Genomic DNA, 25,165 nt, shown 5'->3' with positions numbered 1-25,165 from the left:
CAATTGTGTACTATTTAAAATCTAAATAGTGTAAATTTAAGACTAAAAATCCTAATATATAAACCAAATTTGAGTTTGCTAGCAGGGATTAGGCTTTCACAAAGAATGGTGGGCTGAAGATAATAAGGCTCCTCTCACTTACTCAAAAAATTTTCAGCAGAAAATGCAAGTATCCTTATAGACTCATGGGAGAATGGTATTTATTTTATGATAATTTCTATGTCAGATGCTCATAGTCACACACACTCAAATATTAAATACCTACATTTCACCACGCACTGTCCTATGTCCTTACACAAGATTTATCTAATTTTCTCTGACAACAATTCCTGCAAGCTGCTTATTATCTTATAATTTATAATTTATACTGAGATAACTGAAACCTTGAGAGTTTAAACTGCTGTAAGATAGAGGATGACACTTGAGCTACAGTAAATCTTTAAAGAGTAAATTTTCTCCCATCACAAAAATAGAAAGGAAAAGAAGGAAGGAAAAGAAAAGAAAGAGACAGAGAGAGAGAGAGAAAGAAAGAAAGGTCAGAAGGGAGGAAAGAAGGAAGGAAGGAAACTGCTTTAAAGAGTTTTGCATTACCCAGACTGTCACAGAGATGAATAAATGTAATGGGAGCCAAAAGAGTTTTCTGAATAAACGACAGCCACCTGGTCAGAGAAGGAGAAAAATTCGCTCTTTGAAGCAAAATTGTATTTGGGGCCATTAAAATAGAATAGGTTAGGGAATATTAGAATTCTAAAAGCAATCTCTTACACATAACAGTGAAAGGTCAAACGTGGACTTTCATGCAAAGAATATGAATTCAATCCTCAAAGCTCCAAGCTGGTATTATCAGCTAGGAACTGTGAAACACGGCAATTGATTTCTTCTCTTTCCTTTTCATAATCAGGGCACATATTCACGATCACTGGAAATAAAAAACCTTTTGTTTTGCCTATCTCTCATCTTCAAATGCCTTATAGTGTTTAGAAATTATGATTAGTCCTCTGTTTCCCTCTCTGGAAATTAAGAGCTCCATATCATTCCGAATCCACAGATAAGCTAACAGAGAAACACCAGACATCTGTAGTATCTGGATAAAGTCTAAGTAATTGGGGCAGCTGTGAGCATGGTGATTGATAGTTCTGGATTCAGGCAGACCTAAGTCTGAATGCAAGCTCTGCTCTTCATTGTTGAGCAAATTTCTAAACATATTTGTATCTTGCCTTCCATGTCTTTAAATGGGATAATAGTTGAACATACTTCTTAAAGTCTTTGTGAATATTAAGTGGGTAACAAGTGTGAAATGCTTGGCATATGTCTGGTACACAATGCAAGTTCAGTGGGTGTCAATCTCTAATCATCATTATAATAATAAAACTACTTTTGTGGCAAACACCCATACTCCTATTTAAAAACCTTACTGTCAGTCTAAACATTTGCCACTTTACAGATGCACCTGTTATAGGCACGATATAAAATCCTTGTGTGAAAATGTACATTTTCTTTCCTCGCTCCCATGATATTGATTTTGAAAAATAATTAATAGCTAAAAAATTCTTACTGAGCTACCATGTAAAATGATCCCTGGCATTACCTAATGTTTCAAAAACAGTTCTTGTTAAAATAACTGTAATATCTAATTTATAATTCATTTTCAAACTTTTAATCAGTCATTGAGAAAGGTTAACAAGAAGCTTTCTTTTATGTTATAAATGTTATATTTTTCTGTTAAATAGTTTCCAAAGCCCCCTTCTCTAGGCAAATTACGAGTAGGAAAATTTGAATGCCTGGCAAATTCAAGATGGAGTTTATACCCCATATTTTCTTTTATATCTAATGTATTATTATGAATGCTAATAACTTTTTTAAATTTAAAATCCAGATAATGAGAACAAGTGGCTATTTTCACTCCTTTCATCTTTATAGTTCTAAATATATTTAAAGATTGTGAAATTATTCCAGAGAGTAGGGGTCACATTAATTTCCCTATAAGTCTAGTCAGCAAAAGTATTCTGTCATTCAACAAAAAGCTGACGAATATTTATGGAGTGCTTACAGTGTATCTAATTCTATGAAATGAGAAAACTAAAATACTGACTTTTTCTCCAACTATTCTTGAGACGTCTGAACTGGGTGATTCTTTGCAGCAGCTTGTGATTATCCCTCTACAAGAATTTATTATGTTTACTTTTTATTTATAATTCTTTCTCACTGGACTGTGAATTTTTCAAGGGTAATACCTAGTAAGAAAATGGCATTTAAAAGTTTCTCCATAAGAGATTCTTGAATGTATGAATACTCAATGGTTATTTAGATGAATGAATGGCTGGCCAGATGAAGCAGCATGATATAATGGAAAGTTTGCCCTGCTTTGCCTTTATCTAGTCCCCTGATTTTAGGCATCTTATGCAAGGACTAAACATCATTTGCCTCTTCTGCTAGTGAGTAGGTTTGGGCCAGATACCTTTTTTACTAGTCTGAGAACAAAATCCTCCAGGCTTCTGAAATATACAGCTAGACCCATTCACTTCCATCTCTACAGATGATAAATATTTCACATTTGTAGGACATATTGAGAGGGTTGGATTTAAAGGAAGATGGTAGAGCACAGGTGTTTATTGACAAGGGCACTAGGCATCGATTTCTTGAATTCAAATCCCTTCTCCACCACCTGCTAACCTGGTGACCATGAGAATGCAACCCCTTTAAGCCTTGTCTGATGTATCTGTAAAATGCAGCTAAAAAGAGGAGCTAGTTGATAGGTTGCTGTGAGAAATAAATGGGATAATTCATGTATTTGGCCTAATAACCAGCACATAGTTTATTCTCAATACATATTTGTCACTATTCTTAGGCTCTAGGCAATTAGGGAACACAAGAGGATTTTAAGTTTGAATAATATAGTTAAAACTATGTTTGAGGAAGTTCATACTAAACATTGAAGGATAATAGTTTTTGAAGAACACAGAATAGACACAGTGGTGATACTTAGCAGAACTGATGCTAATAGAAGCCACTTAAGTTAGATTTGGGGATTAGGTAGGTACTTCACACCGTAAGTATAGTGTAAGTGGGTCACCCAGGGAAAGGGTGCAGTAGATTTAACAATAGGATGAAGACAGAATTATGTGGAACACAAAAACTTAAAGGGTAAGATCAGAAGAAGAGAAGCCTATGAAGGAAACAAAGTAGGAATGATCAGAGGTGTGCTTGGTGATGAGTGTGATAACGGAGGCTTTCTCCTCCTGGACAAGTCACAGGAAGGGCTTACAGAGGTAGTGAAGGGCTGGAAGTGAAAGATTTAACAACGTAATTAAGGTGCCAGTAACATATTGTGGCAGAGGCCTTGTGGGAACCAGGTGCTTCAACAAGAAAGTGGGAGCTCATGTTTGAGTTGGGTCTTTGGAGAGACAGGTTGATGGTGGTGGGTAACACAGTAGGTTAGTCAGCACAACCACAGCCTAGAAATGGGCAAGCAAGAGGAAGAATGAGAAGCCAGGCTGGAGCAGAGGCTCCTCTGAGAGAACCCACGACACATTCATTGATAAAGTACGAATAATGCAAAGCTCAAAGTTATTCCCAGAGTGCCGTGGATTTCTAGAAAAAGTAATGAGCCACACTACATGCATTTAGTCACAACAAAATTAAATACATGATTAATATGAGACCATGGTTATGCCATTAGAAAGAAATGTAACCAATATCTTTTCCTTTTTTTTTTTTTTTTTAAGGATTTTGCAGAAAAGGAGAAGGCCACAGCAAAGGCCCTCGAAGACGTAAAGGCAAACTTTTACTGTGAATTATGTGACAAGCAGTATCACAAACACCAGGAGTTTGACAATCACATTAATTCTTATGATCATGCTCATAAGCAGGTAAGCCAGAGTGGGAAAAATCCTTCACATACCTGGATTTATACCCTCAGAACAGAAGTGCATGAATTTGGCCTTATTTATTTTCATCTAAGACTTGGAAGTGAGATCATTTTATATCTTTTTTTCAAAAGGTGGTATTTTCTGCCTAAATGTTAAGTGAAGATATTTTTTTCCTGGAAGCAACATAAAACTGTAGACAAACCTAGAGATGATCTAAGAGTGCAGTGATTCGTTTATTTTACAATTTATATATATGGGGGAACCAAGGCCCAGAAAAAATGGTGTCATATTCAAAATCACCCAGCTAATTAGTGGCAGAACTGGAAACTAGCATTTGTACTAAGACAGACCCTATCACATTGCTCATTCATGAGTTCTAAGGTGTAGAAAATGCTAGGTCTTTGGGTAAACAATTCTCAATAAAAGATTACATTTTCCTAAGAATATTCTCTTAGGAGAATCAAAGTCGTTACTTAATAAAGGAACCATTGCAAACAAAACCCAAACTTGCCATTAGCCCATTTGACCAAAAGAACATTTCAGTGATTTTTGTTGTTTTTAACCTTGTAATTTTCATCCTTGTTGTTTAAAGTATGGTGATATTGGCAATTTAGGATCTAAGAGATAAAAATTGAGATAAAAATTCCAAGTGGCCAGAGGATTATTGCTAACAGGTGTGAGGAGGTACACACTTCTGATGTCAAATGGACCTGATATCTTGACGTCTGTGGATGGCTTTTATAATCTAGCTCTAAAACATTTATTCAGAGTGAACAAAGGTAAATGTTTTTACTAATCTTATGACTACTTATTGAGGGCACATTTAATATATAGTCTTGGAAGAGGCAATGCTGATGAGTTACAGCTTCTTTTCTGAAAGGAGAAGCATGTACAGAAATGACTGCATTTCTCTGAAAACGACAAGATCAATGGGGAAAAAAATTAGGATCACGATTTCTGAATCTTATTTTGTTTAATACTGACCTTGGAACTTGTTAATAATGTGAATTCCAAGCCTCTCCCTCAGATATCCTAAATAAAATTCTGATATGGGGGTCCAGAAGTCTACTATTTTAAATGGTATAAATTGGAAAATTTTAAAAATATATAAAAATTGACCACTGTGTAGTATCACTCATTATCAGTTTTACTTCATTTATACCAATATCATTCACCCTACCACTAAATTGTTTTGAAGTAAATCTAAACATATTTTCATCTAAAAATATTTCAAAATGTATAAGGATACTTAATTCAACCACAATTATATCTAAAATTTGACAGTAATTTATTCCTGTAAGTTAGTGGTCTTGTTTCTTTTTTTGTTTCATAAATGATTTATAAATTTGGGTCTGTTTAAATCAGAATCAAAATCTAAATATGTCTACATTTTTTGGTGGCATGCTTTAATTTTCTTATATCCTTAATCTATAGGATTTTCCTTCTCTCTTTTAATTTTACTCTTGGCAATTTATTTATAGAAGAATCTGGGTTGTTTGTTGCCCACATTCGTTTGGGATTTTTCTGATGGCAAACCATTGTTATATTTTGACATTTTCGCCAGTCTTCTATGATTCTTTAAAGGCTTCGTCAAATTCAAGTTCAAATTCAGGTCCATTTATTTTTTTCTTGGTAAAATAACAGGGGTATTGTTTCCTTCCATTAGGAGGCATATGATATTTAGGTGTCAAACTTCGAAATGTTATGTGTGCTGGTTTGAAAGAATGTATGTACCCTTGAAAAGCCGTGTTTTAGTCAAAATCCCTTTTGTAAAGGCATTTCATAAAGGCAGTATAATCCCCTACTCAGTACTGTATGTAATTAGATCATCTTCCTGGAGATGTAACCCAATCAAGAGTGGTTGTTAAACTGGATTAGGGGAGATGTGTCTCCCCCCATTTGGATGGGTCTTGCTTGGTTTATGGGAGTCCTATAAAAGAGGAAACATTTTGGGGAATGATTCAGAAAGAGTAGAAAACAATGACATAGCCACGAGAAGCAGAGAAAATCAGCTAGCGACCTTTGGAGATGAAGAAGGAAAATGCCTCCCGGGGAGCTTCATGAAACAGGAAGCCAGGACGGAAAGCTAGCAGATGATGCTGTGTTCACCATGTGCCTTTCCAAATGAGAGAGAAACCCTGACTGTGTTTGCCATGTGCCTTCTCTTCTTGAGAGAGAAACCCTGAACTCCATCAGCCTTCTTGAACCAAGGTATCTTTCCCTGGATACCTTTGATTGGACACTTCTATAGATTTGTTTTACTTGGACATTTTCTCAGCCTTGGAACTGTAAACTAGCAAGTTATTAAATTCCCCTTTTTAAAAGCCATTCTGATTCTGGTATATCGCATTCTGTCAGCTAGCAAACTAGAGCATTATGTTTGACCATTATATTCAGATATTACCAGCCTGATCTATATATTATCAAGTATGCCAACAACTTTTTTTCCACTAATAGTATTTGAAGGCATTGATGATCACTCATTTAAATCCATTACTTCATTTGGAGGTACAAAATGGGGATAATGCAAATTCTATCTTCTCCCCTTAATTTCCTAGATAGAAAATGTCTATAAAGAGAAAATTCCCGTAAGTATCAACCCTCAGAGAATTTTATGCATGTGGTCCTTTGGCTACATATTGAGAAAGCTCACTCTGGAATTCAGAAAAATAAAATACTGGGGAAGATCTGATGGAATAATGACATTTAATCTGGACCTTAAACATGTATAAGCAAATGTTGAATTTGAGACTCAAAATAGGGAAGGAGGGCATTCTCAACAGTGGAAACATAAGAAGCTACCCAGAAGAGCATAGGACATCTTTTGAAAACTGCACAAAGTATGGGACTCTCAGGGGATGAGTCCTCCACATCTGGCCAGCATTCCACAACCTCCCATATGCTCTGGATTCTACCTAATCAGTTTCTTCTTTATCACTTAATTTAATTTAATCTCCGTTGGCTTTCTAACATATTGATATGACAACCTTTCTTCAGTCCTTCTATTTCATCCAAATGCCCACTTCTGTTTGTCTTTATGCTTACCAGCATTCTGCCATTCCTGAGTATGTTCCTGGAAGATGTAAAGGCATCTACAACTGAGTTTCTACTGTGTGTTTTTATATACAAATGAACAGATATGGAGAAGATGACAATCTAAGAGGGATGGGGGGAAACAGGCAAGTCAATAGACACCTTTAAAACACCTTGATTTAAGTGCTGTAAAAACTATATGTCTAAGAATATGAGAACACACAAAACTGGCATAAGAAAGAAGATATGACAAGTGAACATGATTTCTTAAAGGACAAACCAAAGTTAACCGGGCAGCCAAGAACAACAGGGTCCATATGGTTGAAAACTCCATATCAAAGCTCTGGGGCATGATCATAGTGGAGCGGCAAATGATTCAGTATGGGCACTAAAGCCACCAACACTCCCAGAGAGTGTTTAGAAATCTTTGAAACTGTTTCACATTTCCCTCATCCTCCTTTTGCAATGTATCTTGCCCTCATTCTTCATTTTGCATTATTACTTTTACCATCCATATTTATTCTCATTCCTAAATAATTGCTGTAGTCTTCTAACTGGACTCCCTCCCTCCAATGTTTTCCCTGGTTCAAACCAACCTATCCACCTATGGCCAGATTAATCTTCCCAACATTTACGTTATCAGTACACTCAGAAATTTTCAACGGTTGATGACTGACTTTTAAGAGTCTGAACCACTTAGCCCATCATTCAAAACCTCTAGAGTGGACTTCCGGAGAAGATGGCGGCTTAGTAAGACGCGCGGGTCTTAGTTCCTCCTCCAGAAAAGCAACAAAAGAAACAGAAACAATACGAAACAGCTCCCGGAGTCACGACAGAGACCAAAAAGACAGCGTACCCCATTCTGGAACAGCTGAACGGGCAGGGAGAATCTGCTGCGGTGAGCTACCCGAGGGGCACGCGTTTTCCCGGCCGGGGCGACTGGCGACTGGGGTCCCCTCCACGCACGTGGCTCACCGGCCTGACTGGGAACGTTGGATAGCGGGGCCCTCCCGTCACGCTTGGCGTTTCGGGCCAGCTGGGCAATTAGGACCGGCACTCTCCCAAGCCGCAGCGGCCAGCGACCCCCACCTCCACGCGCGGTTTCCCGGGCCAACTGCGGTGCAGACAGACGAGCGCCATGAGCGCCACCTACTGGGCAGGAAAAGAAAAACAGAGCCCAGAGATTTCACAGAAAAAGCTTTCAACCAGCTGCGTAACACACCCAGGGAAATCTGATCAAATGCCCAGACACCAGCAGAAAATAATGGATGACGCTCGGAAAATTGAAGATATGGCCCAGTCAAAGGAACAAACCAATAGTTCAAATGAGATACAGGAGCTGAGACAACTAATGCTGAATATACGAACAGAAATGGAAAAACTCTTCAAAAACCAAATCAATAAATTGAGGGAGGACATGAAGAAGACATGGGCTGAACAAAAAGAAGAAATAGAAAATCTGAAAAAACAAATCACAGAACTTATGGGAGTGAAGGACAAAGAAGAAAAAATGGAAAAAACAATGGATACCTACAATGGTAGATCTAAAGAGGCAGAAGCTACAATTAGTGAACTGGAGGATGGAACATCTGAATTCCAAAAAGAAACAGAAACTATAGGGAAAAGAATGGAAAAACTTGAGCAGGGGATCAGGGAACTGAATGACAATATGAAGCGCACAAATATACGTGTTGTGGGTGTCCCAGAAGGAGAAGAGAAGGGAAAAGGAGGAGAAAAACTAATGGAAGAAATTATCACTGAAAATTTCCCAACTCTTATGAAAGACCTAAATATACAGATCCAAGAAGTGCAGCGCACCCCAAAGAGAATAGACCCAAATAGGCGTTCTCCAAGACACTTACTAGTTAGAATGTCAGAGGTCAAAGAGAAAGAGAGGATCTTGAAAGCAGCAAGAGAAAAACAATCTGTCACATACAAGGGAAACCCAATAAGACTATGTGTAGATTTCTCAGCAGAAACCATGGAAGCTAGAAGACAGTGGGATGATATATTTAAATTACTAAAAGAGAAAAACTGCCAACCAAGACTCCTATATCCAGCAAAATTGTCCTTCAAAAATGAAGGAGAAATTAAAACATTTATAGACAAAAAGTCACTGAGAGAATTTGTGACCAAGAGACCAGCTCTGCAAGAAATACTAAAGGGAGCACTAGAGTCAGATACGAAAAGACAGAAGAGAGAGGTATGGAGTAAAGTGTAGAAAGAAGGAAAATCAGATATGATATATATAATACAAAAGCCAAAATGGTAGAGGAAAATATTATCCAAACAGTAATAATACTAAAAGTTAATGAACTGAATTTCCCAATCAAAAGACATAGAATGGCAGAATGGATTACGACCCAGCAATACCACTGCTAAGTATCTACTCAAGGGACTTAAGGGCAAAGACACAGACGGACATTTGCACACCAGTGTTTATAGCAGCATTATCTACAATTGCAAAGAGATGGAAACAGCCAAAATGTTCATCAACAGACGAGTGGCTAAACAAACTGTGGCGTATACCTACGATGGAATATTATGCAGCTTTAAGACAGACTAAACTTATGAAGCATGTAATAACATGGATGGACCTAGAGAACATTATGCTGAGTGAGTCTAGCCCAAAACTAAAGGACAAATACTGTAAGGTCCCACTGATGTGAACCGACATTTGAGAATCAGCTTGGAATATATCATTGGTAACAGAGACCAGCAGGAGTTAGAAACAGGGTAAGATAATGGGTAATTGGAGCTGAAGGGATACAGACTGTGCAACAGGACTAGATACAAAAACTCAAAAATGGACAGCACAATAATACCTAAGTGTAATGTAACTATGTTGGAACACTGAATGAAGCTGCACCTGAAATATGGTTTTTTGTTTGTTTGTTTGTGTGTTTGTATCTTTTGTTTTTGTTTTTTTTCTTTTTCCTTTATATATATATATATATATTATTAGTATTATTATTTTAATTCTCTTCTCTATATTAACATTCTATATTTTTTTCTGCTGTTTTGCTAGTTCTTTTCCTAAATCGGTGCAAATGTACTAAGAAATGATGATCATACATCTATGTGATGATACTAAGAATTACTGAGTGCATTTGTAGAATGGAATGATTTCTAAATGTTGTGTTAATTTCTTTTCTTTTTTTTGATTAATAAAAAAATTAAAAAAAAAAAAAAAAAAAAACAAAAAAAAACCTCTAGAGTGTGGCAATTGTCTTCATTTCAAATTTATTCTCCTACAACTCCAGAATTCTACTATAGTTTCTCAAAAGATGCCATATGCTTTCCCTCCTGCTGATCTTGGCTCATTATTTTCTCTCTGCCTGGGATACCCTCCCATCTTGTGGCTATATTTCAACATGTCCTTCTCCATTTTTAATGCATGCATTCACACCTTGCTTTAGCATATCAAAGGGGCTGAGATCTCATGTCATGCTGGCTTTACACAGAATTTTCCCAATTTCTTTTTCTCAGAAGCTATAAATACTGTGCAAACTTGTGCACATGCTGCCTACTTTGGGAAACACAAGAATAATTAAATTTGCAGTAGACACTGTAAAACTATTTTCTTGGCTATTGAAATGCTTCAAGCCAAAGATTTTTGTTGGCCTAAATTATTTTTTAATTTAAATTTAAATCAGTTTTAAATGAAGCTAAATTTAGATTTTCCCTTTTAGATGAAACAAGATTTTATATGCAGAAAATGGAAGTATGCGTTAAGCAAAATGTGCAAAATTCCCTTTCTCTCTCTCTCCCAAATCCCAAAGCCAAATATATCATTTGGTTCTTGCTTCAGTAAGAGTCCTTTTGATTGTGATGATGATTATAATGATGGTGGTGGGGTTCAGCTGAGAGTATTTTTTGGTCTGAGTAAAATGAATACTTGCCATAATTTTATATGTGGATTCAGATGAAATACCTGCCCTCTTCTGGTGAACTTCCAACAATATGGCCTTTTTCATTCCACTTAGAAGTTAATCCAAATTCACATGGAAATAATTTCATTACTCACTAATAGAACAGCTTAGAACTTAAAACCAAAGTAATCTTTGAATTTTCATCTCTTCTCTCCCTTCTCTCATTTTTAATAATGAAGACTCCTTCAGTTAATAATTTCTGAAGCTTCTTGTTGTCCTGTACCTAATTAAGTAGCAGCATCGTGTTTATTTTATTCCAAAGATTGCATTATTCACAGTTTTATTGCAATTTTAGACAGGTAACAACAAAATCTTGAAAGAATAAAGTAAAACAGTCTGGGCTTCACAGCTTTAAATTAATTGCATTGGATATTTGATAACATTTTTCCATAATTTATTCAAAAGTTAAGTTATTTTTCTTAGGTATTACTGGTAGAGAAAGATAGCACATTGGCAACAAAGATGAATTTTAAAAATTTCTTCAGCAAGTAAAAAAATCCTTGAATTTCTAGCCTTGCTAACTCCATTCTATATATGGCTCATGTTTTAAAAATAACTCAATTGTTCGAGCTATTGCCCTGAGCTTCTTATTAATTCTGCATAAAGGATGAAATTATTACTAAAGCAATTTGACTCTAAATACAAATTACAATCCCTTGCATAAAGACAGCACTGTAACTATTACTGTAGCTAACATGTCAATACCGATTCCTTGTGAGAGTACCTATAAGTTATAATTCCTTTCTCAATACTCTTAGCTGCAAACAACACACATCCTCACAAGCAGCAAAAGTCTCTCCTGCCCCAGAGGCATTCTAGCTCATCTCAATTTAGGAGAAAACAAATGAGACAGATCCTTCTACAATTAAACCATAAAAAAATCTTCAATAAAAAAAGACAAATCCACTTTCAGATCCTCCACATGTGAAGCTTAATCCTGCTAATCTTCATTTGCTTCTCAATAGGATTTATTTTCACTCAAAAGGAGCTTGTTCACTTGACAAGTCTGGATTTGAATTCCGGCTGATTCTTAAAATATTGTTTTATTCTCCCTATCTCTACCTGCACAGAATGAAATATCAAACAAAACTCACTTTTTGTCATCTTGACTCTAGGAGGTAAAGATCCCAAAGACTGCTGAAAGAATGTAATCCAATCACGTCATGCTTTGTTCCTCACAATTTGATTTATATTTTCCCCAAATACTGTCCAAATTGGCTTAATGTTGTATTTCAGGATATCATGTTTCAATGACTAATCCCATCAATGTGGCAATAAAATGTTAAAGTTTAATTGGTTCTGGGGTTGGGTAAGAGTAAATAAAATGAATACTGGGGTGTCTGGAATGAATGGTTCCATAACAAATCACTTAGGCCAATTATGAATCCAGCCTCCCTCTCCTCTCACTTCCTGTGACATTGCACCTCTTCTTTCCATCCTTACGGCTCTGATTATGTTTCCTTTTCAAACACTGGTAGAATAATAGAGTGTGTATCTTCTGCTATAGTTTGCATTCTGTAAGTCCAGCTTTTGGATAGATGCCGTTTTTTTCTTTTTTGAACAACATCTAAAGTTCCCCAGCATCAATGGAATTTCTATTAGCAAAGAAGCACAAGACAAAAGAACCAAAGCTGATCTCAGCTTCTAGTTCATGGTTCATATTCAACTCTCCTAAAATGCTATTTTCACCCTGACTAAGACACTTTTTGATCTGAAGGTTGTTTTCCAAGTGAGAAAAATAAAAGAAAAATCTGTGCCCTGCTAGTTTTGTCCTTTGAATGCACTAAGAGTTATTCTGCCTTAGGGCTTTTGCCTTAGCTGTTCCCTCTGTCTGGAATGCTATTCCTCATTTGGGTCTTAGCTCGAAATGTCCATGGGTTCTTTCCTTGAAATCTTTGACTCAAGTAGTCCCTAGTTCTTCAAATTCTACTACTTTGTTGGCACTATCAATGGTGTCTGTACCCAGGCTTAGACTAGCGCTCCAGAGCCAATTGTTCAATGTTCAAGAACTTCGCAAACTATTTGTTAATCCTTTGGTACCTTGAAATTCACTCTTGTGAGTGTATCTACACCACAGAAATCTGCAAACACCACAGAAACCAAGGCTGATTTTTTGTGTTCTGTTTTTCCAGAGTGTCTGTATGGCAGCAAATCTTTGCTTACCACTGTAAATTTTTTGTCTTTACTTTTTATTTTTTCTACCCTCATCTCCCTATTAGGGCCATGAAGGGAAGGGTGTTGTTAGTTCCATTAACCACTGTGTTCCTAGAGCTTAGAGCAATGTCTGGCACACAGTATGATCAATAAATATTCTAAAAATTGAGCGAATAGTTGAATCAATGAGCTTCTAGATTGGGCCATGCCACTATGTCCCACAAAAATATATTCACACATCATTGATTAATCAATTCTTAAATGCATACAGTGAATGCTATAGTGAACAGAACAGGGACCCTACTGTCAAGTAATTTATAATTATTTTTAAAATGCTGACATGAAAACACATTTTATAATTGAAGAAAATTCATATTATTGCTGATGTGGTTATGCCACCCTAAGAATGTTTTAGTCTTTACTCTGCAAGAAATTACTTGTCTTCCAGGAATTTTAAGCAAGTCAATGATATGACCAGATTTGTGCTCAGAAAAATAATTCTAATAGCAATTTAAGGGTGCTTTCTCCAGGAGAAGCATTTTTCTCTATGATCTATTGGGAAGATCTCCTGTCCAGGCTGACAGTGTCTGTCCTTCCACCCCAGAATGCTCCCTTCCCCAGAATCGTGCAATAGTCAGACTAAGAAGAGTTGATCAATCCATCTGTACATCCTCCTCTTCCTGCAATGCTGTTTTGGGCAGGTGTCACCTTGCAACGGTGATGCAATAACCATGTATAAAGCCACTGCAGCTGTTGCTGCTCTGCTGCCTGTACAAAAGAAACTGAATCTTTTTCATATTCCAATAAATTAGTGTGAATTAAAAAAAAAAGATGATAGATGTTTTAATAAGAGTGACAATGCAGGGGAGAGAGGAGGCAGATTCAAAAGATAATCAATGGCTTATAATCATGTGAATTCATGGTTTACATCACTATAATCAAGTAAATACAAATTGGTAGAGTTTTTTTTCAATAAGGCTTTCAAATATTTTTAAAAGAATGATATTATCCAGAGGTGATAAGATGTGTGAAAATAGATATTGTTGAACTTTGCTTGTGGATTATAAATTCTTTCAATCTTGCAATGCTCTACTCTTAATTATTCATAAAAAGTCTTAAAATGTGATTTTTTTCCCATCAGCAATTCCATTTTATACATGTTCTAGAAAAATAATCAGACAAATTCTAAAGATGTAAGTATAAGGATATTTAATATAGAAAAATGCTAGAAGCAATTTAAATATACAATGAGAAGAGAGTGGCTAGATTATAGTGCAAGTAAACTAGAGTAATATATAAGAATTGAAGTACTGTTTTAGGCCTATATTCTATACTAAGATGTTTGCATTTTTTTTAATATTAAAAAATCAAATAATCCAGAAGTTTAAAACCATGATTAAAAGTCTTTAATAATAACTTGATCCATACCATTTCAGATAAGTTTCTAAATTTTTACTATCAAAGTACAAACAAAAAAAAATAAAATATAAGTGCAGTTGTACTATACATATTGTTAAATAAAAATAAAGTAGCTACCTGCAGTGGAAGTTGCTGGGAATGGCCCTGTGCTGGTTTGAAAGGATGTATGGACCCTAGAAAAGCATGTTTTAATCAAAATCCCATTTCATAAAGGTAAAATAATCTCTATTCAATACTGTATGTTTGAAACTGTAATCAGATCATCTCCCTGGAGATGTGATTTAATCAAGAGTAGTTGCTAAACTGGATTAGGTGATGACATGTCTCCACCCATTTGGGTGGGTCTTGATAAGTTTCTGGAGCCCTATAAAAGAGAAAACATTTTGGAGAATGAAGGAGATTTGGAGAGAGCAGAGAATGCTGCATTACCACAAAGCAGAGAGTCCACGAGCCAGTGACCTTTGGAGATGAAGAAGGAAAACACCTCCTGGGGAGCTTCATGAAACAGGAAGCCAGGAGAGAAAGCTAGCAGATGATGCCGTGGTCGTCATGTGCCCTTCCAGCTGAGAGAGAAGCCCTGACTGTGTTCGCCATGTGCCTTCTCACTTGAGAGAGAAACCCTGAACTTCATCAGCCTTCTTGAATCAGGGTATCTTTCCCTGGATGCCTGTGATTGGACATTTCTATAGACTTGTTTAATTGGAACATTATCTCCACCTTAGAACTGTAAACTAGCAATTTATTAAATTCCCCTTTTTAAAAAGCCATTCAATTTCTGGTATATTGCATTCGGCAGCTAGCAAACTAGAACAGGCCCCCTTTCAGAGACATGGCAGGGACTTTTTTAAATATAAAAACTTACCAAGACAAGACTGAAAACAGAGCAGCCCCAACAAATTTGCAAGTTTTGCAACATTTAATGATCAGCCAGTATAAGTCTGGTAGGGCTAGCTAGCCTTTTAAAAATGGACAGATATGCTACACTAACCACTTTGTAAAATGCCCCTAAGTAAATTGGATACTTAAGATCAGCCAATCAGAACATTTCCTCACCTGTTTACCCTATATAAGCTCCTCCTTTGTGAACTCTGCAGAGCTCCCTTCTACTTTTTGAATGGGATGCTGCCCCATAAAAAGTATTTTAAAAAATATAGAGTGGACCACGATGACTCAGCAGGCCAAGTTCTTGCCTGCCATGCCAGAGACCCAGGTTCAATTCCTAGTGCCTGCCCATACAAAATAATAATTATTATATATATATATTATTATTATATATATATGGCACATATATAAATAATACATATCTATGGCATAAAAAGTTTATATATATATATGGCATAAAAATGTTTTCTTCTAATAACATTGTTCTGCTTTTATGTTTTTCACTCAACTGTATATCTTGTCAGCCCATGAAGATCCATGTTTTATTGCAATGTTAAATCAATAGTCAGTACTTATAGTATTATGACTCATAAATACTTTTCAACTGAGTCACATAAAGTAATAGGCTTGTTTTATGAAACTTTTTTCTCATCTGATATTCTAGTTTGGTAGCTGCCGGAATGCAAAATACCAGAAACAGAATGACTTTTAACAAGGGGAATTTAATACGTTGCTAGTTTATAGTTCTAAGGCCGAGCAAATGTCCCAATTAAAACAAGTCTATAGACATGTCCAATTTAAGGCATCCAGGGAAAGATACCTTGGTTCAAGAAGGCCACTGATGTTCAACATTTCTCTCTCAGCTGGAAGGGCACATGGCGAACATGGCAGCATCTGCTGGCTTTCATGTGGCTCTACCAAAAAGAAACTCTCTCCAAAATGTTTCCTCTTTTAAAGGATCCCAGTAAGCAACTCCACCTTCTGTGGGTGGAGACACACCTCCATGGAAATCATCTAATCAAAAGTTACCACCCACAATTGGGTGAGTCACATCTTCATGGAAACAATAAAAATGCTCCCACACAGCAATATTGAATGAGGATCAAAGGGCATGGCTTTTCTGGGGTCCTCCACAGATTCAGACTGGCACATCTGGAGTTAGAAACTGTCTTACTTTTTACATTTGCACAATTCCATATCACTGCCTATCACCAATTTTTCCTTGAACTATTTACCAGATATGAGAACAAAGTCTCAACACACACACACACACACACACAAAAAAAAATCAGATAAATCATATCCTTTCTCTCTCTGTCTCTCCCTTTCTTTGGGGACTTCTTCCATAGTGTCTTCTGACTTCTGCTCCAAATATGGACTGATTGCACTCTAAGCCTGTGTGCCAGTTTGAAAGTATTAGGCACCTTAGAAAAGCCATGTTTTAATCCTGATCCAATTTTGTGAGAGCGGCCATTTCTTTTAATCCTGATTCAATAGTATAGGGCAGAAACTTTGATTAAATTATCTCCATTGGAAGTGAGATGTGCCCAATTGTGGGTGTGGCTCTTGATTAGATGAAGATGGAACAGCCCATTCGGGGTGAGTCTTGATTAGTTTATTGGAATCATTTAAAAGAGGAAACATTTTGGAGAAAGCTTAGAAATGACAGAAGCCTCAGAGCCAACAGAGACAGCAGACGTAGACGCTTGGAGAACAGTTGCTTCAGAGAACAGAGACACGGGTGTTTGGAGATGCCTGGAGCCCAGCAGATACCACCATGAGGTGTTAAGCAAAGCCAGAACCTGAAGAGAGCAAAGGGAATCCAAGAGATGAAAGCCAACCTTGGAGAATCAATTTGAGGAACCCCTTCAGAGGCTGAAGGCAACAAAGCCCCAGAACAAAGGACCTCCGGATGCAAGCCATGTGACTAACCAACTGACAGAGGTGTTCCTGACCCATAGGCCTTCCATGAATTAAGTTATCTTTCCCTAGATGCCTTAGTTTGGAAAATTTTATAACCTCAAAACTGGAAACTTACAATTTATTAAATTCCCTTTTCTAAAAGTTGCTCCAGTTCTGGTATATCACATTCTGGCAGCTTATAAACTAACATAGCCTGTTACACAGCTATTATTCTCTGCCTTTTTTCACCATCAAAGAGTGAAGTCCATTGCTTCTCTTTTGGTCTGTATTTCTTGTTTCCTTGATCCCATGACTTCCTATGTTTGATTTTATTTCCCCATTTTGGTGGTGCCTATACTCCAATAGCTTCCTAAGAAATGATGCATACAAGATAAAATTTTTGAGATCCTGTTTGAAAATGTCTTTATGCTCCCCTCACTCTTGATTTATCTCAGTTTTTGTTATTGCTGTTGAGGCATCATAAGCCACTGTGAATACTGATTGAGCCTTTCTTTCTGGAAACTTTTAAACTTTTCTTCATCATTTCTTCTTACTATAAGCATGTATTTAATGCATGCTATGCGTCAGGCTCTGTGACAAATTCTGGGGCTACAGTAAGGAAAAAAATAAAAAACACAGATAACCCTCTCCCTCCTGGTAAAGTCAACATCCTGATTAGTGTGGGGAAACATAAAACGAATGTATAAAATAGCTAAACAGTATATCAGATGGTCCTACATACTACGGTAAAAATAAAGCAGTGAAGTGGAAAGGAAGTTCTGTGGGCAAACAGAATTTTAATTGGCTATCTCAGTGAAGACCTTATTGAAGAAGCAATCATGAACAGGCTTAATAGACATGACCAGGCAATTCAATCTGAGAAAGAGTGTTTCAGGCAGATGAAATGCCAAGTGCAAAGGCCAGGAATTAGGTCCATGCATGGTGTACCAAATACCCTTTCCATGCTAACATTCCATAAAAACTTCCTTTGGGATGGGTTGCTTTCAAGTGACTGTGCAGGGTATTGTTAATTTAGAAAACCATGCTGTCTGGTCTAGAAAATGCTTTTTTATATTATTTCTTTTACAATTTCCTCTATGACAGCTTGTCCGTTCTCTTTCAAAATCCTATTCTTTGGAGATTGAAATTCCAGAATTACTCTTCTAAATTTAATTATTTTCTTGCATTTTCCAACTTATTGGTCTGTTTTAGCTCAGTATACAAATACCTGCAATGGATTGACTTAAACAATGTGAATTTATTTAGCTTATGGTATTTGAGGCTAGAAGTCCAAAACTAAGGTGTAAGCAAAGCTATGTTTTCTCCTAGAAGATTGTGGGGCTGTGGGGCTGGCTGCCTGCATCCTCTGTCCTTGGTTTTTCTTTCAGATGGTAATGCACTTAGTGGCGTCTCTTTCTTGGGTTCTTCTGACTCCCAGCTTCTGACTGCTCCGTGTGCCTTTTCTCTTCATCTGACATTCATTCTGCTTATAAAAGACTGCCATGTCACAGATTAAAGCTCAACCAGCTTCAGTTGGCCCCACTTTAACTGACGCAACACCTTGAGAAGGTCTTATTTACAATGGAGCCACAGTCACTGGAAGGCAGAGCAAGATCAAGAACATGACCAAATGGGGTATGCAATTGAATCCACTGCAGGGTCTGAAGTCAGATTTCTGGGATGTCTCCCCAGCTTTATCTTCCAGGGTTTCTGCTGGGCTTTGTGTGTGTGTATGCTGTATGGCAAGGTCACATTTCATTCTTCTTCCATGTTGGTATCCCTTTATTGCAGCACCATTTGTTGAATTTTTGTTTGTTTTGGTTTTTCATTTTTTTTGTTTGTTAGTTTAAGAAGTGCATGGGCCAGGAAGCGAACCCTGGTCTCCTACATGAAGGTGAGAATTCTACCACTGGACTACTCTTGCATCCCCTCTACTGAGCTTTTATTCAAATTGTGTGTGTATGTTCAGAGAGAAACAGAGAATGGAGATGAGAAAGACAGTGCTTGGTTTTAATGTTTGTTTTACATGTAGAGGTTCTTCTCAAATTTCTTGTAATATTTGACTCTCCACCTGTTCTTTCTTATTTATAACTGAGGGACCCAGAGTTTGATTGGATGTCTTATTGCGCATGGGTTGGGTTTGGCAGTTGGCAGGCTTCAGTTTGGTGTGATAAGGTAGTAATTCACATTTTTCTTGAGAAATGACTCTCTAAGAAGACTTGGAGTCTCACCAGTATGCAAATTTTCAATTTGTCCTCTCATTTTAAATGGTTTTATAGCTCAGCCCTAAGTTGTTCCAGAGATCCCTAAGACTAGATCCTACCTGATTCAGTTTCTCCAGAGTGGAAGTACCCAGTCTCCTACAGTGATGACTAGCATAATCACGTGGAAACAGAGGGAAATAATGAATTCATATATGAAGTATCAATCCCTTTCTCTCCTTTGGCCTTATCGTTAATATGTGTGGATGACGAACTCAGACTTGACCCCATATTTCAATATTTTGGCTGTGTGAATTTAATGGGTATAATCTTATTCCCTAAACTGCCAGCAGTTAATTTAGATTGTTATAGGGAAGAGTCCATCCAGTGCCATTTATTCAGTGGATACTCAATTGAAGTTAGTAGACTAGGAGGATATAATGGTCCCTCTGTAAATCTTGAACAATTGGATAATAGAAGCTATTGTTAAAAATTGCAAGATCAATTTTATTCACATTTCATTCAACATGAGGCTGTCATAATATGCTAAAATATTTTGTAGAGAAGTTAGAATGCATGTTGGAAAACCTATAACATAGGCTAGGAAAACTATGCCCATGGATAAAGAAAATTTAAATAATGGTTCCTAAAGAATAGAGGAAACAAACCTATAATCCTCAAACAAAAGCAAAAATATGGAAATATGATCACAATCACTAAAAATGTTCAACAGAAATCATGCGAGTCCTGCACTGTATGCATTTAGTAATTTAGTCTTTCAGTCATTTATTCAAAAAGCATTTGTGTTAGGCTCTGAGTGGTTTATGATATAAACATAAATAAGAAACCCTCAACCAACTAAGTGTAGAAGGGTATGTAGACATGTGTTTGAATATTCAAAATCGAATATGGTAAGACAGGATTGGGGTAAGTGTAAGTGATGAGGGAACATAAAGGTGCAGTGGGGTTGAGCTTCCTAGAGCTGGGCTGTCCCAGTGAAAGACCTCAGTGAGAATCTCCTAAAGGATGAGGACATGTAAGTTTAGACAACTGACTCAAACATAAGATGGCTTAAAGGATAGAAGGGATATGAAGGAGGAGAAGAAAGATGAAATGGAAGAGTTTGGAAATGAATTGGGAGAAGTAAGAGGAGAATAGATCTTTTATACCTTTTATACTTCTAATTTTTATCAATTCAAAGATATTTGAATAATTTTAATAAATCCAAAGCCATCTATTGTAAGAAGCACAATTATTTATGTCTTAGGAAGAAAAGATGCTGCCAAATTAAAAGATGGTACCCCATCAATTTCACAAATCATTCTGGTTTCAAAGTTTTTAAAATGTGTTTCTAGAAGCAAAACAATATGATATGCCAAGAAATTTTACTATATTGTGAAATCTCTGGACAGTTACTAAAGAGTTTTACATAAAGGAGATGTGATAAATATTGCTTTCAAATAATCGCTTTGAATACACTGGAGGATGAACTGTAGTTTTAGCCAATATCAGGAATAGGATAGTAAGGGAGAGGTCTTTTAAATAGGTAAGATATGATGAAAGGAAGGATTTCAGGTTGGGGCCACGGTAACAAAAAAGAAGAGCATTTTTCAGAGAAATACTTTAAAGGTATGATTTATAATTTTACAATGACCCATCTTTCAACTCCAGCACTATGTGAGGAACTGGGTATGCATGTAAATTGATTAATATAAAATATATAATAAAATCAGTAATAGATTTTTATTGGCCAAAGGCATCTAGTATGCTGTAGACATCAGGCAGTCATGTGTACTTCGTGAGCAATATTAGATTTCTGTTGAATTCATTAGGAACAGAAGTCCACATCAGAAAAGCAAAGGAAAGAAACTTAAATAGTTACTAATCTTAGGAGAAGGCACAGAAAGTGGATTTACATACATGACGCCTCAAAACTTTCTAAATTTTTCAAAATCCACCTGTCCTCTGAAAGTCTCACCTATCATTCCATCTGTTTTCTCAGATTTTTCTCTTTTCCCTTTCTCCAAAATGTATAATGCCATCAACACTGCCAGGCCTATACTGGTCTCCATTCCTTTCTCTTTTCAGTTCTTCCTTTTGGATATAATCTAATTGTCCAAAAAATATCTCCAGGCCTTTTAAAACATGCAATGTTATGTCGTTGTGATTTTAATTTGATTTCTCCAAGGCCTAACGACACTGAACATTTTTTCATTTGTTTGGTTACCTTTTCAACGTCTTCTTTGGTGAAGTTTCTATTCACATAGTTTTAATTGAGTTGTCATTATTATTAAGGCGCTTTAAGAGGTCTTTATATATTTGGGACATAGGTCCTTTATTAGATACATGTTTGTAAATATTTTCTTCCAGTCTCTGGCTCATTGTTTCCTTTTCATAATGTTGTATTTTGAGAACAAACGTTTTTAATTTTGATGAAGCCGAATATTTATTTTAAGGATTTTTATTTTGCCATTATGTCTAGGAAATCTTTGCACAACCCAAGATTGCAAAACTGTTCCATTTTTTTGTAGAAGTTTTATTGTTTTAGCTTTCCTATTTAGGTCCATGATTCATTTAAGTTAAATTCTTTGTGCCGTCTGAGATTAAGGTTCAAGTTCAATTTTCATGTATGGAAAATCAATTGTTCCGGCAAGATTTGTGGAAAGCGATCTATATGCCCCAATGAATTGCCTTGGCAAATTTGTTGAAAATCAATGAACTATAAATGTGAGTTTATTTCTGAGTTCCCTATTCTGTTCCATTGAACTGTGTATTTATTACCAAGTCACACTTTCTTGATTACTGTAGCTTTGTAATAACTTTTGAAATCAGAAGGTATAAGTCTTCCACTTAAGTTCTTATTTTTAAAAATTGTTTTGTCATTCTAAGACTTTGGCATTTGATATAAATTACAGGGTTTGCTTGTAATTTCTAAAAAAAAATTTAATTTGGATTTTTATAGAAATTGCATTGCAACTTGGATTAATTGGGGGACAAATTCTATCCTACCAATATAAATTTTTCCAATCATAAATATGATATATCTCTCTATTTATTTAGGCTTTCTTTAATTTCTTATACTTTAAAGCATATATGTCTTTTATTATCTCTTTTGTTAAAATTTAAATTATTAGGATGCTATTATGAATGAAATGTTTTAGTTTCATTTTATAATTGTTTTTATTAGTTCTTAATATTTCTCTCAAAGTCTTTCCCATCTTGCTTATTAGCTCTTATATTTGTTGTTAGGTTTTGTACAATTTCTTGGATGCCAGTTCATGTCACCTATAAATAAAGACGGTTTTACTTCTTGGCTTCTGAGCTTTACCTTTAACTTCTTTTTATTGCTTTACTACATATGATTCCAGTGCTTTATTACACAGGACTCCAGCGCAGTGTAGAATAATAGTGGTTTAAAGATCTATTCTTACCATATTTCAGATCTTAGGCAGAAAGCATTCCATCACCATTGAGAAAGATGTAAATTACAGAATTTAATATATGCCCTTTATGAGACTGAAGAATTGTTTCTGGTCTTACTTTGTAGAGAGGATGTTTTGTTTTACTTTGTTTTGTTTAAAAATCATGATGGGTTCTATTTTGTCTAATGATTTTTTTGCATCTATTAACATGAACATAAGATTTTGTCCTTTATTCTCTTAATGCGGCAAATTATATTAATTGAAATGTTGATATTAAACCAAGCTTGCATTCCAAGGATAAATCCAAATTGGTCATGATATGCAATCCCTTTTTAAAATTGTGTGGGATTCAGTTTGCTAATATTTTGTTAAGGATTTTTGTTTTTATGTTCATATATATGTTCATACTTGTTGGTTCTCTTTCTTGGGATTTATTTGTGTGGCTTTAGTATCAGGGAAACACTAACTTTATAGAACAAGTGGGAAGTGTTTCTCCTCCACTTTCTGAAAGCATTCTTGTAAGATTGATATATTTCCTCTTTAAGTATTTGATGGCATTTTTGCTATTGAAGCCATTTTTAAATTACTAATTCAAAGTCTTTGCTTGATAAAAGTTTATTCAGATTTTCTATTTCTCCTTGATTCAGTTTTAGTAATTTCTATCTTTGTAAGAATTTGTCCAGTACATGTAAGCTGTCAAACGTGTCAGTCTAAATCGTTCATAATATTTCTTAATAGTTTGATTACCCTAAGATCAGTATTGATATCCCCTATTTGATTTTGTTTTATGGTAATTTGTAATTTCCTTTTTTTTTTTTTTTTTTTGGTAAGTGTAGCTAAAGGTTTATTATGTATTTGTTTATTTAATGTTTTCAAAGAACAACCTTTTGATTTATGTATTTTCCATTTTTTGTTTTATATTTCATTGGTTTCTTATTTCTGCTCTGATGTTTAGTATAGCCATCTTTTTTCTATTTATTTTTTGCATTTAATTTACTCTTTTTTGTTCTCAAAATGTCTTTGACCAATCCTATATACTTAGAGTAACTAAGCAGTGGATTTGAAAAAATAATTTTCTGAGAGAATAATAAAGTTGTGCCAGAATACAAAGATATTTACTTATATGATTTGCCATGAATATAATTCAGAGCAGAAAATAAGTTCACAGTGCATCATTCATGAAATTCTCTTTTGGAAATATTTCATGATCATGAATTGGAGGTTTATCCGTTGATAAGCATTTTAATATAATCATTTTACATTGCAGTTTAAATGCAGGCTCGTGTGCTTGATTTCATTATGTCAGTTATAAAGTCTAAACAGAATCCTCCCCACTGTGAAGGGAGGCTTTGTTTGTGGGGTAGACTAGGAGAAATCTAAGAAACAGAGATAAAATTATTCTAGAGATAAGTAGTTTTACAACTATCCCCATGCATGCCGTAAAAGCCTCAACATGTTATATAATGAAGCATGAATCTTCACATTTGACTCATGAAATTGTTAAGAATAAGGCCATTCTGTTTGTAAAATACTAGATGAATCATGAACTTAACCACAGAGCCATTTCAGAAGAGCACTATAAGAAATTTTAACTCAACTACATAACTTTCTGATTTATACTCTAAGATAAACCCAAAAATAGATACCTAAATAATACAATAACTTAAAATTATGCCTTTTGTTTTGAAATTATTTTTCTGTGGCATCCCCTTTTCCTTTTCTTTTTTGATGCATGGAAAGTGAGTTACCTTAATTTCACATATGAAGAACAACTGAGTATATGGTTCATATTTTTTTTTATCCTAACCCTTCCTCATCTGCTACATAGTTCGTTGATTAAAACCCTTTCAGGGGGTGGGCAACAGTGGCTCAGTGGCAGAGTTCTCACCTGCTGTGCTGGAGACCCTGGTTCGATTCCCTGAGCCTGCGCATGCCGAAAACACACACACACACACACACACACACACACACACACACACACACACAAAACAAGCAAACAAGCAAAAAAGCCTTCCAGGTGTTCTGTAAGTCTGTAATTCCTATAATGACTTTATATTAAGAAAATGAGTTATCTGAAGGTATTTGTGGTATATATTTAAAATTTAGTTATATTCAGTGCCTATCATGGAGTTAGAAGAAAACCCATTTTGGGGGATTGAATCATCTCCCCACCAAAACCAGGTTCAAGTCCGAACCCTGGTACTGTGGTGGTGAACCTTTTGTAAATTGTATCTTTGAAGATTTTAGTAGTTGGGATGAGACCAGACTGAATCAGGGTTGGCCTCAATCCATATAACTGGAGTCTTGTAAGCAAAGGAAATTCAGAAACACTAGTTAAGAAAAACCAAAAG

General features: G+C 35.8%; 1 protein-coding gene across 1 annotated transcript in view; it reads left to right on the top strand.

Annotated features, from left to right (window-relative positions):
• The window catches only part of ZNF804B (zinc finger protein 804B), a 570,844-nt gene that overhangs the window by 451,228 nt on the left and 94,451 nt on the right, over nucleotides 1-25,165 (top strand). Inside the window, exon 2 of the mRNA XM_077163246.1 lies at nucleotides 3,726-3,869. Coding sequence (XP_077019361.1) covers nucleotides 3,726-3,869 — 144 coding nt within the window. The remainder of the gene's footprint in view (nucleotides 1-3,725; nucleotides 3,870-25,165) is intronic.

This window comes from Tamandua tetradactyla, chromosome 1, assembly GCF_023851605.1.
Source record: "Tamandua tetradactyla isolate mTamTet1 chromosome 1, mTamTet1.pri, whole genome shotgun sequence".
NCBI classification, from domain to species: domain Eukaryota; kingdom Metazoa; phylum Chordata; class Mammalia; order Pilosa; family Myrmecophagidae; genus Tamandua; species Tamandua tetradactyla.
This window is presented reverse-complemented; position numbering and strand designations above follow the sequence as displayed.